This window comes from Rhinatrema bivittatum, chromosome 1 (assembly GCF_901001135.1).
Source record: "Rhinatrema bivittatum chromosome 1, aRhiBiv1.1, whole genome shotgun sequence".
NCBI classification, from domain to species: domain Eukaryota; kingdom Metazoa; phylum Chordata; class Amphibia; order Gymnophiona; family Rhinatrematidae; genus Rhinatrema; species Rhinatrema bivittatum.
The window spans coordinates 832,857,329-832,873,314 of NC_042615.1; the positions used below are offsets into that span (position 1 = coordinate 832,857,329).

The following is a 15,986-nucleotide window of genomic DNA, read 5'->3' on the forward strand; positions in this document are numbered from 1 at the left end:
AGCAGGACCACCGTTATGGAACTCCATCCCTCCAGATCTCAGAAACGAACCATGCCTCCTAACCTTTAGGAAAAGGCTAAAGACATGGCTTTTCAGGCAAGCCTTCCCGAACTCCACCTAACATGCACCACCAATAATTTCTCTGCTCAGAAGCTGTATATATTGGACTCCATATTTACATTGTACATTTGTATATAATTAACCCTCTCTATCTCTCTTTATTTCTTACAATCCCAGTTCATTAGCCCTTGTTAATTGTAACTGCTTCTTTTCATCACGTTTTATTATGTTTTTTGGTTGTATTCTTCGCACCCCTGTTTTCTGTAAACCGACATGATGTGAACGAGTTCATGAATGCCGGTATAAAAAAACCTTAAATAAATAAATAAATGTTAATTTTAATATATAGGCATACAGTAGAAAGAGTAGTGGACCATGATATAGAATAAGGTACAAAAAAATGTCAGCATAGATTTTAAATTGAGTACTAAGACTTAAGGATGTGGCATAGTGTTATGAGAAATGTTAAATTGAATAACAAAGTGATGAACCTTGAACACCAGACTGGAGAATACATTTAGATGAATAGGGACCAATATTGATCTGATGTGGACGGTTTGAAAGGTATGTATGAAACCAGTTTTAAAAACTGTCTATCAAGCCAATGGACTGCAACTGATGGAGGAGGATTTGATGGTCGAGTGTCAAAGGCAGCTGGAGTTGTCTACAAGCACTAGGATATAGTATGTGTTAGCATCAAAACCTTGTACTAAAGGTGTACAGAGGAAAGTAATGTCTCAGTGCTATGGACTTTGCGAAATCCATGTTGATGTGGGTGAAGGAGCATGTTTTCTGATAGATAAGTTGATGCAAAGCTACTGATTCAAGAATTTTTGCCAGAGAAGTGAGATGCAATGGGGTGGAGGTTGGCAACATTTGTAATGCTTTTTCCCTTCGGGATAGGGTGGATAGAGGTTCTCCTAAGCAAACCCGGGAAGATACCGGAAACCAGAGTTCGATTTACAAGTTGACATAAGAATGGGCTTGTGAGGTCACCTAAAGCTCTTAGTAGATGACCAGAACAAGGATTAAAAGGGGATGAAGCCATTTTGGTTTTCTGTAGTATGCGTGAAATGGAACATCTACAAGTGAAAAATGTGACCAGGTGCAAGCTGGGAGGGGGAGATGTAACTGATGTGGAGGTTGGGGGGAGACTGCTGATAATTTGAGATTTTATCTTGAAAATGGTTATAAGATTGCAGAAGGCATCAATAACAGAATGACGAGTATGTGGGATGGCTATTACAGACCTCACAATATTAAAAAGATCAAATCGATTACCATTGGCAACTGTTTAGTGAGTAGAAGGGTTTTATTTTTTTAGCGATGTCAATTTCTCTCGTACTTTTTCAAACAGAAATAGGAGTTTTTGGCCACAGTAGTACGATGTTTTCTTCACAAATGTTCTAAATGCTTAAAGGAAAATTGGTTCTTACCTGAGTTTTTGTTCCTGTAGTACCACGGATCAGTCCAGACTCCTGGGTTTGGGCCCCCCCAGCACAGAGACAGGTTTACCAAACAAAAACTCTGCCTCATATAGGCTGGTGCCACTTACAGTCTGGCAGCATTACTTAATGTCAAAGCAGAATGGATCATAAAAACCCAAACTATATACAGTAACCTAACAATTGCAAACTGGCACAACAACCCCCAAATGGATACAGAACCTGTGCCGTGTAAAAAGAACAATGTTGAATCAATCTGTCGAGAAATATCAGTAAACAGAGCGGACTCTCCATTCCCTTTCAAGGAAAAAATGGGTGGGACTCTGGACTGATCCGTGGTACTGCAGGAACGAAAATCTTCCGGTAAGAACCAGTTTTCCTTTCCCTGTACATACCCGAATCAGTCCAGACTCCTGGGATGTACCAGAGCTTACCTTAATTGGGATGGGATCCAGAGAGGCCCGCTCTAAGTACTCCCTCTCCAAATTCTCTGGAAGCTGGCGTCCGAACATCCAAGCAATAATGTCTGGCGAAAGTATGCAAAGACTTCCATGTAGCCACCCTGCAAGTCTCCTCCAGGGAAATCTGTTGACATTCCGCCCAGGATGTGGCCTGAGAACAAGTGGAATGAGCCCGTAGACCTTCGGGTGAAGATCTAGAAACATAGAAATGACGGCAGAAGACGACCAAACAGCCCATCCAGTCTGCCCAGCAAGCTATGCACTTTTTTTTTCCTCTTACTTGTTACGCTTGGCTCTTAGTACCTTTTAGTTCTATTTCCCTTCCACCCCACCATTAATGTAGAGAGCAGTGTTGGAACTGCATCTAATTGAATATGTAGCTTAGTTAGGGGTACTAACCGCCTCAATAAGCAAGCTACACCCATGCTTTTGTTTACTCGACTATGTAATTCAGTCCTTGTTGGTTGTTGTCTATATATAGATCCTCTTTTCTACATTGCCCCTGCCGTTGAAGCAGAGAGCTATGCGTTGAAAGTGAAGTCTGCCGTCCAAATAGGCAGAATTGATTGTCTCCTTTAGCCACTGAGCGATGGTAGTCTTGGAAGCCATATTGCCCCGTCGGGGACCACTCCATAGCACAAAAAGGTGATCCGATACTCGAAATGTATTGGTTACCTCCAGGTAATGCAGTAAAGCTCTACGAACATTGAGCTTCCGGAGATTCTTAGAGAAGGTGTCAGACCTATCCAAATCCGAAAATGACGGTAGCTCGACAGACTGATTTAAATGGAAGGAAGACACCACCTTAGGTAGAAATGAGGGAACCATAAGCAGAGAAACCCCAAAGTCAGATTCGCAAAAAAAACACAAGAGAGCCTGAAGCTCCGACAGCCGTGCTGATGTAATAGCCACCAAGAACACCACCTTCAAAGTAAGGTCCTTCAAGGTTGCCCTACTCAATGGTTCAAAAGGTGCCTGACAATGCCTTAAGAACCAGATTCAAATTCCAAGAGGGACAGGGCTGTCGCATTGGAGGACGCAAATACTTCACCCCTGAACAAAACGAGTGACATCAAGGTGATTTGCCAAGGATGCTCCCTGGACGTTACTGCGTAAGAACAGAGCGCCATCTGTACGTGCAAGTAACTAAACGATAATCCCTTCGCTAAACCAGCCTGAAGAAAGTTCAAAATTTCTGGAACGGTCGCTCAGGTAGGAATAGCCCTGTCGAGACACCAGGCCTCAAAAGTCTTCCAGACCCTTACATAAGATAGGGAAGTAGAGACTTTACGGGAACGTAACAGCATAGACACTACAGCATCTGAGTACCCCTGGGACTTCAGCTGCTTCCTCTCAAAAGCCATGCCGCTAGACAGAAGCGCTTGACCTGGTCGAGACAGACGGGACCCTGATGAAGCAGATTCAGCCTGTCCGGGAAGAACAGATGCTACCGCCAGATTCACCAGATCTGCAAACCAGGGATGCCTTGGCCACTCGGGAGCTATTCAAACCACCTCCGGATGTAACTATTTGGCGAATCACCGTGCTGATGAGAAGCCAAGGTGGAAACACAAAGCAGAACATCTGTCGGCCAGGGAAGAACCAGGGCATCCACACCCTCTGCCCCCGTGTCCCTGCAACGAGCAAGTGAGGTGCCTTGGCATTCTTGAATGTCACCATGAGATCCATCCCTGGAGTGCCCCACTGGGCACAAATTAACTGAACGACATCGTCCGCCAATTCCCATTCCCTGGGGTCGAGAAGATGGCGACTGAGGAAGTCCGCCTGAACATTCTCCACCCCCGGCAATGTGAGAAGCTGCTATGCAGGCCAAGTTCTGTTCTGCCTATGCAATCAAGAGACAAGCTTCCAACACAGTCACAGACGTGATATTGGCCCATTCCTTGTAAAATAGGGACAGACGACCTCCCACTACTGGAACAGAGGAATGGACCAGCTGCACATCATTGTGAGGGCTTGCTGCCAGGTCTACTGAAGCGGCACCCGCGAAAGGACTGAATATGTTTGCTGCCTGCTGGCATTGTGGCGAAACGGACCCCCGGGAGGTTCGAGGTCTCTGACGTCCACGAAATCTAGAAGCAAGACCCTCTTGACTTCGGTCTATCTTCTGGCAAGCGATGCACCTTATTCTTGCCTAAAGACTGGATCAGATCTTCCAGTTACTTGCCAAACAGCAGCTTGCCCTTAAAAGGTAAAGATACCAGCTTAGACTTTGAGGACACCTGTGGCCCAGTTACGAAGCCACAACAAACTGCATGCTGACACCATGGACCTGGCTGACGTGTGGAGCACGTCATAAGAGGCATCCGTGCTGTAGGCGATCACCGCCTCAAAGCTTCCCGCTTGGATGGCTTCCTCTTGTGAAAGCGAGTTGTTGGCAAGAAGTTGTTGGACCCAATGAAGACCTGCATGTAAGGAAAAATTACTACAAATAGCTGCTCTAATGCCAAGTGTGGAAACTTCAAAGATCTTCTTGAGTTGAACTTCCAGCTTGCGATCCTGCAAATCCTTAAGGGCCGTCCCCCCGGTAACCGGTATGGTTTTCTTTGTGACCGCCACCTCAACATCCACTTTAGGAACTTGTAGTAGCTCCAAGGCATCCTCTGGCAGAGGATAGAGCTTATCCATTGCCTTTGCCAATTTAAGGCCCAAATCTGGAGTACCCCATTCCTTGAATAGCAAATCCGATGCTGAAAAATGGAAAGGGAAGGCAGAGGGCAGACCCCGGAGTCCTAGCACCACAGGATTCGTAGCCCCTGAGACTCTTCCTGGGGCAGCTGGATCCCTAATTCTCCAAGGATAGCAGGGATGAGCGAACCCAGTTCATCCCTGCGAAACAGCTGGACCATCTTCGGGTCGTTGCCATCCACTCTATGGGATGCCCGCAAACCTTTCTGTAAAAGCTCAGCATCCCCCTTCCACCCCCCACGGTGGTGGGATGGGCAAATCCTGGTAGTCTGTACTGGAAGAGGTATCCGTATCCTCCCCCGGTGCCTGTGCGCAGAAAGGACGCTGTCCCAAGGGACCTGGTTCCTGGTCGGGCCTGGCTCGCTTCTGGGACTCCGGCAGAGAAACATGACTGTGCTGCATCTTTCCTACCTTCCTGGCCTTGATGGCCTTATGCATCAATAAAACAAAAGTCAGGAGAAAGAAGAATCCGAGGACACACCCTCACCCCCAGTATTGGGGTCCGTATCAGTGTGCAAGCCAGGCCATGCAGCTTTGTCCCCCCTCAGGGACCCTTCGCTGCAGTGACAATCGTGGGGGAGGGTCCTTCTCTGTTGGCGCTGATTGTGCTGCAGGAGCAGCTATAGTGCTATCGGAGGCAAGATAGCGCCCATTCCCAGAAGCAGTGACCCAAGTGCACCTAAAATGGCACCCGTTCCCGTGCTTCGCTGGAACGGACTGGAGGCCGGGGGCTGCAGCTCCCCAAAGGCGCCCGTCACAATTTGGACCCCAAGTATGACCCTGCCCCAGGTCGTGGAGGCTCCCTCTCCAAGACCCGGAAGACAATTGGCGCAGATCCCATCGCACGACAATTGCGGCGGCGCCGCAGGCCCTACTCGCAGCCCGATGCTACAAAAACAAAGTGCCTGAAATCAAACGAACATGGCGAAACTGAGCCCGAAGAGCCCCCAACAGCACTGGAGAGAAGGGAGCCCCGAAGAAAAATATATTTAGAGAAAATTTAATTGTCTTTTTTTTTTTTTTTTTAAATACCTGACAAGCCTCCAGGTCCTGGATCAAACTGGGGGGAGTGAGCCGGGCTCCCCGGTTTCACCCCCAGTGATCTCCACAAGCTGGCAATCGGGGTTGTCTGCCCCGTACCTCAGCTGCCTCTGAAGCCAGGGAGGGATGGTACCCTCAGGACCTCACCACCCCCTGGGAGGCTATGACCTGCAGGCAAACACTGGGGTCCTTCACTTTCTCTTCCCTCTTTATGCCTTTAGACCTAACTATACTGTCACACATCTTGTGCTCCTACCATGTGACAGGGGCTGACCAATGGCACCGGAAGCCCCTGACGTGTGGTAGACCTGATTGACAAAACAAGAGTAGTAAATCACCTGGACCGGATGGTATACACCCCAGAGTTCTGAAGGAACGAAAAAATGAAATTTCAGACCTATTAGTAAAGTTTGTAACTTATCATTAAAATCATCCATTGTACCTGAAGACTGGAGGATAGCAAATGTAACCCCAATATTTAAAAAGGGCTCCAGGGGCGATCCGGGAAGCTACAGACCGGTTAGCCTGACTTCAGTGCCAGGAAAAATAGTGGAAAGTGTTCTAAACATCAAAATCACAGAACACATAGAAAGACATGGTTTAATGGAACAAAGTCAGCATGGCTTTACCCAGGGCAAGTCTTGCCTCACAATCTGCTTCACTTTTTTGAAGGAGTTAATAAACATGTGGATAAAGGTGAACCGGTAGATATAGTATACTTGGATTTTCAGAAGGCATTTGACAAAGTTCCTCATGAGAGGCTTCTAGGAAAAGTAAAAAGTCATGGGATAGGTGGTGATGTCCTTTCGTGGATTACAAACTGGCTAAAAGACAGGAAACAGAGAGTAGGATTAAATGGGCAATTTTCTCAGTGGAAGGGAGTGGACAGTGGAGTGCCTCAGGGATCTGTATTGGGACCCTTACTTTTCAATATATTTATAAATGATCTGGAAAGACTGAATACTGGAGGGGGCAAATGGGGGCTGCAACCCCTCCCCACACACTGAATGCAGGGACCGAGCTCGCACCCCTCCCCCCCCCCCGTGTCCCCCCAGCTACAGAGCTCACGCCCCCCCACCCCCCCCTGCTACAACGGAGCAGTTCTCCACGGCCCCGGCGTGACGAGGCTGTGCACACTGTAGCACCTGCTCATGCACGGTGTTTTTGGCTTTAAGTGGGGGGGGGGGGGGGGACAACACTCACTCTGCTTATGTATGCATGGACCCCCATGTTCAGAGGACGAGTTCTCAGAGTAATTGCTTTATATGCATTCTATATAATTAAAATGTTTACATTCCCAGAGCAGGCAGGCAGTGGGCCAAGAGGCTATTACTACCTGAGCTCCTGCAACCCTCTGCCAGCCCCCAAAGCCTGTCGCCAACAGGCATGCAGCCACCTCGGGGACACGGCCTGCCAGCAACAGCTGCATCCACTTCAGGGCTTCGGGGGAGAATTAAAAATCAAATTTAATATGAAAAACTACGGCAAAGTCTGCAGCTGCCAGAGGCAGACAGATTACATGAAGAGGAACTGCCATCAGAAGCTGAGAATCTGGCAGAGTAAGAAATACTAAGCTCTAGCATCCAGGAACTAGGATACGAGCGAGCACCCCTGCCATTACATGGACCGGGGAAGAAAGTACCAAGAGGTTGGAAATAATCTGCACCAAGTGGCAGTTACTACCCTTAACAGAAGGCATGGGGGTAACCTGCACGGAGCGGCAGTTACTACCCTTAACAGAAGGCATGGGGGTAACCTGCACAGAGCAGCAGTTACTACCCTTAACAGAAGGCATGGGGGTAACCTGCACAGAGCGGCAGTTACTACCCTTAACAGAAGGCATGGGGTAACCTGCATGGAGCGGCAGTTACTACCCTTAACAGAAGGCATGGGGGTAACCTGCACAGAACGGCAGTTACTCCCCTTAACAGAAGGCATGGGGGTAACCTGCACGGAGCGGCAGTTACTCCCCTTAACAGAAGGCATGGTGTAACCTGCACGGAGCGGCAGTTACTCCCCTTAACAGAAGGCATGGGGTAACCTGCACGGAGCGGCAGTTACTACCCTTAACAGAAGGCATGGAGGTAACCTGCACGGAGCGGCAGTTACTACCCTTAACAGAAGGCATGGAGGTAACCTGCACGGAGCAGCAGTCACTACCCTTAAGAGAAGGCATGGGGTAACCTGCACGGAGCAGCAGTTACTATTATAAGAGTCTTGCTGGGCAGCCTGGTTAGACCATTTTGTCATTTTCTGCCATCTTTACTATGTTAGGCTGATGTTTGCATGCTCAGTGCTCCAGGAGGGAGGGCAGGCCTGCATTTAGAAACTATTTCTATGAGCTGGTTGCACGTGAAAGGTGAAAAGCATTCTGTATCCATGAACTAAGTGCACCAGGCAGCACAGAGCTGAGAAGCGTCTGATGCCCCTCGTCGCGTCACTATTGCCTCAAGGTGGAAACTGGGCAGGGAAGCTTATGGTCCCCCTCGCCATGAGCTCGATTTGGAAATGCAGGTCACGGCCAGAGGGGGGCTTTACACACAGTTTCCCAGCACAGGGATCACTTCCAGGGTAAGGGGCACGTTTGGTCTCTGCAAGTTAATGCAGTGTCCTCCAGAGAGACCCTGTGACTCCTCATCACCAGCAAGATGAAGCCAAGGGGTTTCCGTTGCAAGCCATGCACAGCCCAGCGAAGCTGAAACAGGAAGCCTGGCAGGACGCGAGGCGCGGCACGAGGCTGTCTGTGAGGGCAGCAGGGACACCAGTGGTGGTGCACATCCATCGCCCTTTCATCCGAGTAGCATGCCAAGCACCTGACGGGCAAACATCCTGCAAGACCTCACAGGTGCTGCCACCTACTCCGCGGCTTCAGCAATCTCCAGGACCTCCACGCGAGAAAAAAGTCCAGCTCCTTCCAGAAAAGGAGGGGAAAGTTAGTTCACAGCCCTTGAAATCCAGCCGAAAGAGCCAAGGTCACATACGAGAGAGAGTGGTTATGAAGAGAAAGCACTCGAATCCCGGGAGTGTACGGCCCCCGTCCACCTGCTTTCTAATGCCCTTCTCCACCCCAGGAGGCACGCAGCCACCCCTGGGGTGCATGAACTGGCACAGAAGAAGCAAAGCCAGTTCCGTTACCTGACAAGGTCGCAGGGTGAACCTGCATCCCAGCATCCCCCTCCTGACCGGCAGCCTGATGCTTTACTCCTCGGCACCCGCTCCTTCACCACCCAGTTAAGCAAAGCCTGCAATCAGAGCAGGGACGCTCCTGCTCCTCACCACAGACAGCGCCCCCCCCAGCGTGACCTTAAGCGCTGACCTGCAAGCTCAGCATGCATGTGACCCAGACTGATTGGGTCCCTCAGAATACACAGTACCCGGGGAGTACCTTCTGCTCCTCCTCCCCCTGTTAGGAGAAGACAGACAGTTCTTCATTCCCGGGCTAACTGGACAAACCTGCCCCTTACGCTGTGTGGAAGATGCACTCAGTGCCCACCACTCCCAGCTCCCCCAGGCAGGGCTACTAATGGACTTACCCACAGCAGCAGCATCAGCAGCCTCCCTTCTCCAGCCGCTGCCTACCTGCAGGGTGCGGGCAGAGGGCTCCTGCAGGGTCCTAGCAGCCATCACCAGGCACCGAGGAGGAACGTTAGGCACAGACCTGAATATTCAGCAGGACTTGTGCGCACACACGTCTGCTGCCGTCATCTGACCAAGGATGAATCTCTCCGCTGAACACACAAACGTTCAAAACGGTGCCCTGGAAGCTCTCCAGTCCCACCTTCTTAGGCAGCTACATTTTTGCTAACGAGTTACACAAGACTTTTCCCATGGGGGGGAGAAGGGGTAGAATCCAACCCTGGAGATTTGGCTGGCCAGCTCCCAAACTTAGCTGGACAGCTCTTGATCTGTGCACCTGCAAGGTGAGGGCAGAGGGCTCCTGCAGGGTCCTAGCTCCCTCCCTGTCACTGCCCCACACACTACCCACCTGCAAGGTGAGGGCAGAGGGCTCCTGCAGGGTCCTAGCTCCCTCCCTGTCACTGCCCCACACTACCCACCTGCAAGGTGAGGGCAGAGGGCTCCTGCAGGGTCCTAGCTCCCTCCCTGTCACTGCCACACACACTACCCACCTGCAAGGTGAGGGCAGAGGGCTCCTGCAGGGTCCTAGCTCCCTCCCTGTCACTGCCACACACACCACCCACCTGCAAGGTGAGGGCAGAAGGACTCCTGCAGGGTCCTAGCTTCCTCCCTGTCACTGCCACACACACTACCCACCTGCAAGGTGAGGGCAGAAGGGCTCCTGCAGGGTCCTAGCTCCCTCCCTGTCACTGCCACACACACTACCCACCTGCAAGGTGAGGGCAGAAGGGCTCCTGCAGGGTCCTAGCTCCCTCCCTGTCACTGCCACACACTACCCACCTGCAAGGTGAGGGCAGAGGGCTCCTGCAGGGTCCTAGCTCCCTCCCTGCCACACACACTACCCACCTGCAAGGTGAGGGCAGAGGGCTCCTGCAGGGTCCTAGCTCCCTCCCTGTCACTGCCACACAGTACCCACCTGCAAGGTGAGGGCAGAGGGCTCCTGCAGGGTCCTAGCTCCCTCCCTGTCACTGCCTCACACACTACCCACACCTGCAAGGTGAGGGCAGAGGGCTCCTGCAGGGTCCTAGCTCCCTCCCTGTCACTGCCTCACACACTACCCACACCTGCAAGGTGAGGGCAGAAGGCTCCTGCAGGGTCCTAGCTCCTCCCTGTCACTGCCTCACACACTACCCACACCTGCAAGGTGAGGGCAGAAGGGCTCCTGCAGGGTCCTAGCTCCCTCCCTGTCACTGCCACACACACTACCCACACCTGCAAGGTGAGGGCAGAAGGACTCCTGCAGGGTCCTAGCTCCCTCCCTGTCACTGCCACACACACTACCCACACCTGCAAGGTGAGGGCAGAAGGACTCCTGCAGGGTCCTAGCTCCCTCCCTGTCACTGCCACACACACTACCCACACCTGCAAGGTGAGGGCAGAAGGACTCCTGCAGGGTCCTAGCTCCCTCCCTGTCACTGCCACACACACTACCCACACCTGCAAGGTGAGGGCAGAAGGGCTCCTGCAGGGTCCTAGCTCCCTCCCTGTCACTGCCACACACACTACTCACCTGCAAGGTGAGGGCAGAGAGCTCCTGCAGGGTCCTAGCTCCCTCTGTTAGGCTGTGGGTTCAGAGAAATTTAATCTCTGTAATGTTACCCATTTGCTACTGAGCTTCTCCCAAATCCCTCTAGTTCTGGGTTTTAGTTGGCAGCACCTCTGCTCTTAAGACTAGTGGGATTAGGAAGCTGAGCACAGGGCCTCTGATCTTAAAATCTCTATAAGCAGCTCATTGCCTGGGATTTAAGCATTTGGTAACTCACATGCACAGATTTTCTGGATAGTATTGTGCCTGTATCTGGATTTGTGAAAGCTTTTGTGCTATTCCCTCTGTTTTCTGCCTCTGACAATTATTGGATTAAGAAAAAAAAAGATGCCCTACCTGTGCCAGGAGAACTCAGGTGGTTACTGCCTCAGACAGAAATGAGATCCCACAGGCTCATGGCACTAGTAGCAGGGCACATGAGCCAACATGGTCCTGCCAGCTCCCATTCACATTGGACAGCCCTGAAGATGGCTGCCCCTGGGAACTATAGCAAAGGAGAAATTTAAAAAGAATTACGAACTCCTGCGGAAAAGTAACCAGTACAGGAAGTAGGAACCTCGGTGTATGGATTTAGGAAAAATTGTTTGGTACACGGTGCACAACAGTGTGAAAACACTTTCTAGAGATGGGAGACAAGGGTATTAATGGAATTTGGACTGCTAGAAGGGTCCACCTTTTACCAGTATAAGAGAGTCGAGTCACTCGAGGTGGTCAGAATAGTGGTAGCCACATCCAGTGAACCTGGTGGGAGGCAAGTGTGGCTCACTGGGACCAGATGGTATTCTACAGGAACTCAAATGGAACTGCAGGCCTCTTGTGCTGATTTCCAAAATATTGGACAGGTGTCCAATATGAAACCCGGATTTAAAAAGCATACTGGGTGATCTGGGAAACTATTGACTGGGGAGCCTGGACGGCAGTGCTGGTCAAAATGATCGAAACAAAAAAATTAAAAAATTAAGAAAACCCATAAGATTACCGACTATATAACAGTTTGATGGGGAGAGCATCAACGTTGTTTTTGCAGAGGAAGTCTTGCTTTACCAGTTTACTAGAATGTTAAGCTATAAACATGCAAACAAAAGCTGAACCAGTTGACCATGAGAGACTTCTCGGGATACTGGAAGGTCATGAGATAGAAGCAGAGTCCCATTATGGATTGCTGACTGGATAAAGAACGGGAAGCAGCGGGTAGGACTAAATGGTCAGTGTTCCAAGAGAAGTGTCAGCAGAGTGCCCCAAGGGTCAGTACTGGGGCCTGGGCTATTTAGCATGGTCTGGAGAAAGGAACCAGGTGAGGTGGCCACATTTGTAGATCACAAAATTGTTTTGAGTAGTGAGGAACTGCAGAAGGACTGGAGATTAAAGGCTGGGCTTTACAAGGGCAAGTGCAAAGTAATGCACGTAGGGAGAAATAATCCCGACGGTAGGCGCACGATGCTGGGATCCGTGCTAGGAGTCACCACCCAGGAGAGAGACCTCAGGAGTCCTTCCAGATAATACCGTGAAACCTTCAGTGCAGTGTGTGGCAGTGCTCAAAGGCAAATTGTGTGCTAGGAATTTAAAAAGAGCTACGGAGAACACGACTGAGAATATCATAAATACCTTTGTATAGATCCACGGTGCAGCCGCATTGTGAGTGTTATTTGTGGTTGTTACCCCAAGCCAGAAAAGGCACAGAGAAGGGTGAGAAATGATAGAGGGAATGGAGTAACCCTCTTATGGAGAAAGGATAAACCGACGAGGGGTCTCTAGCTTAGAAAACATGACAGAACGAGATGTGATTGAGAGATCCGAAATCATGAATGGGGTGGACTAGGGGGGCAGTCCATGAAAGCAGAAACTGGCAGATTTAAAAACTAATTGTGGAAATATTTATTCATCATACAAGCAAGCTGCGAAGTCTGATGCCAGAGAACGTGTTCCGGCAACTAACAGTGGGGTTGAAAACTGGATCAGACAAGTTCCTGAAGGAATGACAGATCTATTGATGTCCGACAGGTACTGGTGACCCAGACTGGTCACTGTCAGAAGATACTGGCTTGGACCTTGGTGTGCCCCAGCATGGCACTGGTGTCCTGGAAGGGGAAGACTCTCTGCCATCCAAAAAGGCCAGCAGATCTTATTCTACGCTCAGAGAATGGCTTCCTATGAAGACTGGACGCCCTCAAGCATCGATGTGTGTCCTCTACAACCACTGTATCTTCATCTACGCAGACATTCAGCCGCCTTAGACTTACTCTCACCGTGGGGGGTGTTAGAGCACGGATGGAGGAGGATCACGCGACACTAAGGGGGAGCGGAAGATGGGTCCATGTGCGTCTCAGTCCTGTCCCAGCCTTACAGCATAAACCTGCATCCTGATGAACCTGGCTTCTGTCCGACTTACACAACTCAAGTCAAAGCCACTCTCAAGACCTGGTTTCTATAGGTTGAGGTATTTTAAGTTCTATTTTAGGGCCATAGTGTGGGAACGCATTCTTCATTGGACTACCTAAGTGTCGTATTTTGAGGGCTGTAGACCGCACAAAATCCAGCTGCTCTATTATAGTTTATAGTTTGTTTTTTTCATACACCACCACATTGGCCATAGTCTTCACAGCAGTTTACAATTTAAAAACAAATAAGGAAATGCAGTAAATACATTCAATAAGAGATCACAGCTAAAGGTTTAAAAGCACAATATAGTTTAGCTGTTGAAAGATAAGAATTTAAAAATTAAAAATAAAGTAAAACCAATCCTCAGAGTATTATTAAAATAACTAAAAATCAAAGAAGCTAACAATAAAAATAACGAAAAAGGTATTAGACTTTACTAAACATTAAACAATTCACGTCTGCCTGCTGCTACAATTCCACGAACACACACTTTTAAGACCATTGTGCATGCATTTAATGCTGTGGTCCACTTTCTGTGTATCTGAAAAGCCAGGTTTTAAGGTTGGCCTTAAATTCTCTTCTCTCTTAATCTCAACTGTTGGTAAATTGTTGCAAAGTTTGGTTCCCGCTATCGACACTGCACGCTCTCTAACTTGTCTCCGTCTGGCTGATCTTATCGTTGGTATTGTTAGCAGGGCCATGGAGCTTTAAAGAAAAATTCAGCCATTCTATTAAGAGAAGGGGGGACGGACGGACAGACAGGAGAGGGCATTAATCCTTTTATGCAATACACAGTGCTCTCAGCCCAGTCACCGTTTCACCCATGCTTGGATGCACGTCCACAGTCCCTGCTGCCATAAAGCCAGAGCAGGTGTTAATGCAGAAGATACCGCTTTTCTGGACGTCCTTCTACTTAATATCGCGGCGCCATGAAATCGGAGGAAGTAAAAAAAGTCAGGCAGTCAGGTTAGGAAAAGGGACGCTCATTAACCCGCGGCTGTGCACACGTTAGGAAGACGGAAGATTCAGCATCTGATTCCCTAACCCGCTGACGGCCGACCTCCCCTGGACACCTGGTCCCTGGCAGCGCGACCCCCTTATTTGAATATTTAACCGCCTGCCCGCGTTAAGTGCTGGGCACGTGTTAGGAAAGCGGCCACCCAAAGCCGAGCGCCCATTTTCCGTGCCGATTGATCGCATCGGCCCCTTGTTTTTTCTACCTGCTGTACAGAGTTAGATTTAACCTGCTGCTGCCAGGTAAGGCCCGTATTTATCAGATCTGCGTTTGGATGTAGGAGCGAGCTCTCGCGCTCTGCGTTCATTGGGTGCATTACTGACAAACGTGCCCGCTGACTTCAGGAAACTCAAGCTTCGGCCTCTTCTATTGGTCCCGCCATGTGAACTGGGTCTAATCCCTGACCTTAGGCTTTTTTTTTTTGCAAACGGTTAAGAGGAGTTAGCTCAAGCAGGAATGGAGCAATGCTTTTCCTTGCAAGAGTAAGCATATTCTATTAGCAGTTTTGTTAAACACATTAATATAAAAGCATTAGCTGCTTAGTATAAACCCTGAAGGGCTTGAGGAATTCCTGCGGAAAAGCTGGGTCACCGATCAGGGAGCGGGAGCAGAGGACATCCCGGGCTGTTCTCCCCTTTTGGGATAATTGGGAGAGATCCTTGCACTTTCCTCTAGTGCAGGAGCTGCTAGAAGCATCGAGGGAAAGCGCCGGTGTCCATTCCTCTCCAATGGCTTGGGACGGTTTTTTCCTATCTGCCTCCGCTGGACTCCGATCCTCTCTACGGCCTCACAGACCGCGTACCAGACACTGTCCGTGCCGAGCAGTCTCAGGACCCCCCTTGTCAAGAGGGGGTTACACGTGCGAGAGGGTCCCCAGTTCTGCCACTTACTGGCAGGGTCACCCCTTGGTGCTAAAGCATTAGTGGCCTTGCTAGGCACGGCCTCAGCCAGACCCTGCCGTAATCCCGAGGTGATCGCGTTGTGCGCCCACGTGATGGGGAAGAAAGCAGCAGAATCGAGGAGGAGCAGGCATCTCCCTGGAGGAGACGAGAAGATCTTACCCTTCCACGGGCAGGGTCCCAGCTCAGAGGGGCTGGAGAGAGAGGTTAGCCAGGCGTTACCAGGAGGAGCTACATCCTGGGAGTCCCCTGGAGGAGAGAGAGACGTCTCACAAGTACCCGAACATTAAATAAAGCTCAAGCTGCTATTGCTTATTAAAAATGGAAGTTTATGGATTTTTCCTCTATGAACGTATCCAAACAGTTTTGTTTTTTTAAAAGCAGCTCCACTAACTGCTGTGACCACAACCTCTGGCAATGAATTGCAGAGCTTAACTATGCGCCGAGTGAAAGAATTTGTCATGAATGAGCTACCTGCTAACTTCAAGGAATGCCCCCTAGTCCTATTATCTAAGAATAAATAACTGATTGACATTAACTTGTACAAGTCCCTTCATGTTTTCCAACACCTCTATCATATCCCCCCTCAGCCGTCTCTTCTCCAAGCTGAACAGCCCTAACCTCTTCAGTCTTTCCTCATAGGGGAGCTGTTCCATCCCCTTTATCATTTTGGTTGCCCTTCTCTGTACCTTCATCACAATTATATCTTTTTTGAGATACGGCGACCAGAATTGTACACAGTACTCAAGGTGCGGTCTTACTCACTCAGCAGCGCATGGTTTGGAGCGAGGTATC

At 49.7% G+C, this 15,986-nt stretch overlaps 1 protein-coding gene across 5 annotated transcripts in view; it reads right to left on the minus strand.

The window, feature by feature from the left end:
• LOC115079566 (long-chain-fatty-acid--CoA ligase ACSBG2-like) overlaps positions 1-15,986 on the minus strand; it is a 157,893-nt gene that overhangs the window by 84,570 nt on the left and 57,337 nt on the right. Inside the window, exon 1 of one of the 5 annotated variants that reach the window (XM_029583244.1) lies at positions 9,250-9,524. The exons of 3 other annotated variants lie outside the window; for them this stretch is intronic. In XM_029583244.1, coding sequence (XP_029439104.1) covers positions 9,250-9,340 — 91 coding nt within the window. In that variant the 5' untranslated portion in view covers positions 9,341-9,524. Of the gene's footprint in view, positions 1-8,851; positions 8,895-9,249; positions 9,525-15,986 lie in introns of those variants that run through there. One more of the 5 variants, XM_029583251.1, reaches the window with a different exon arrangement.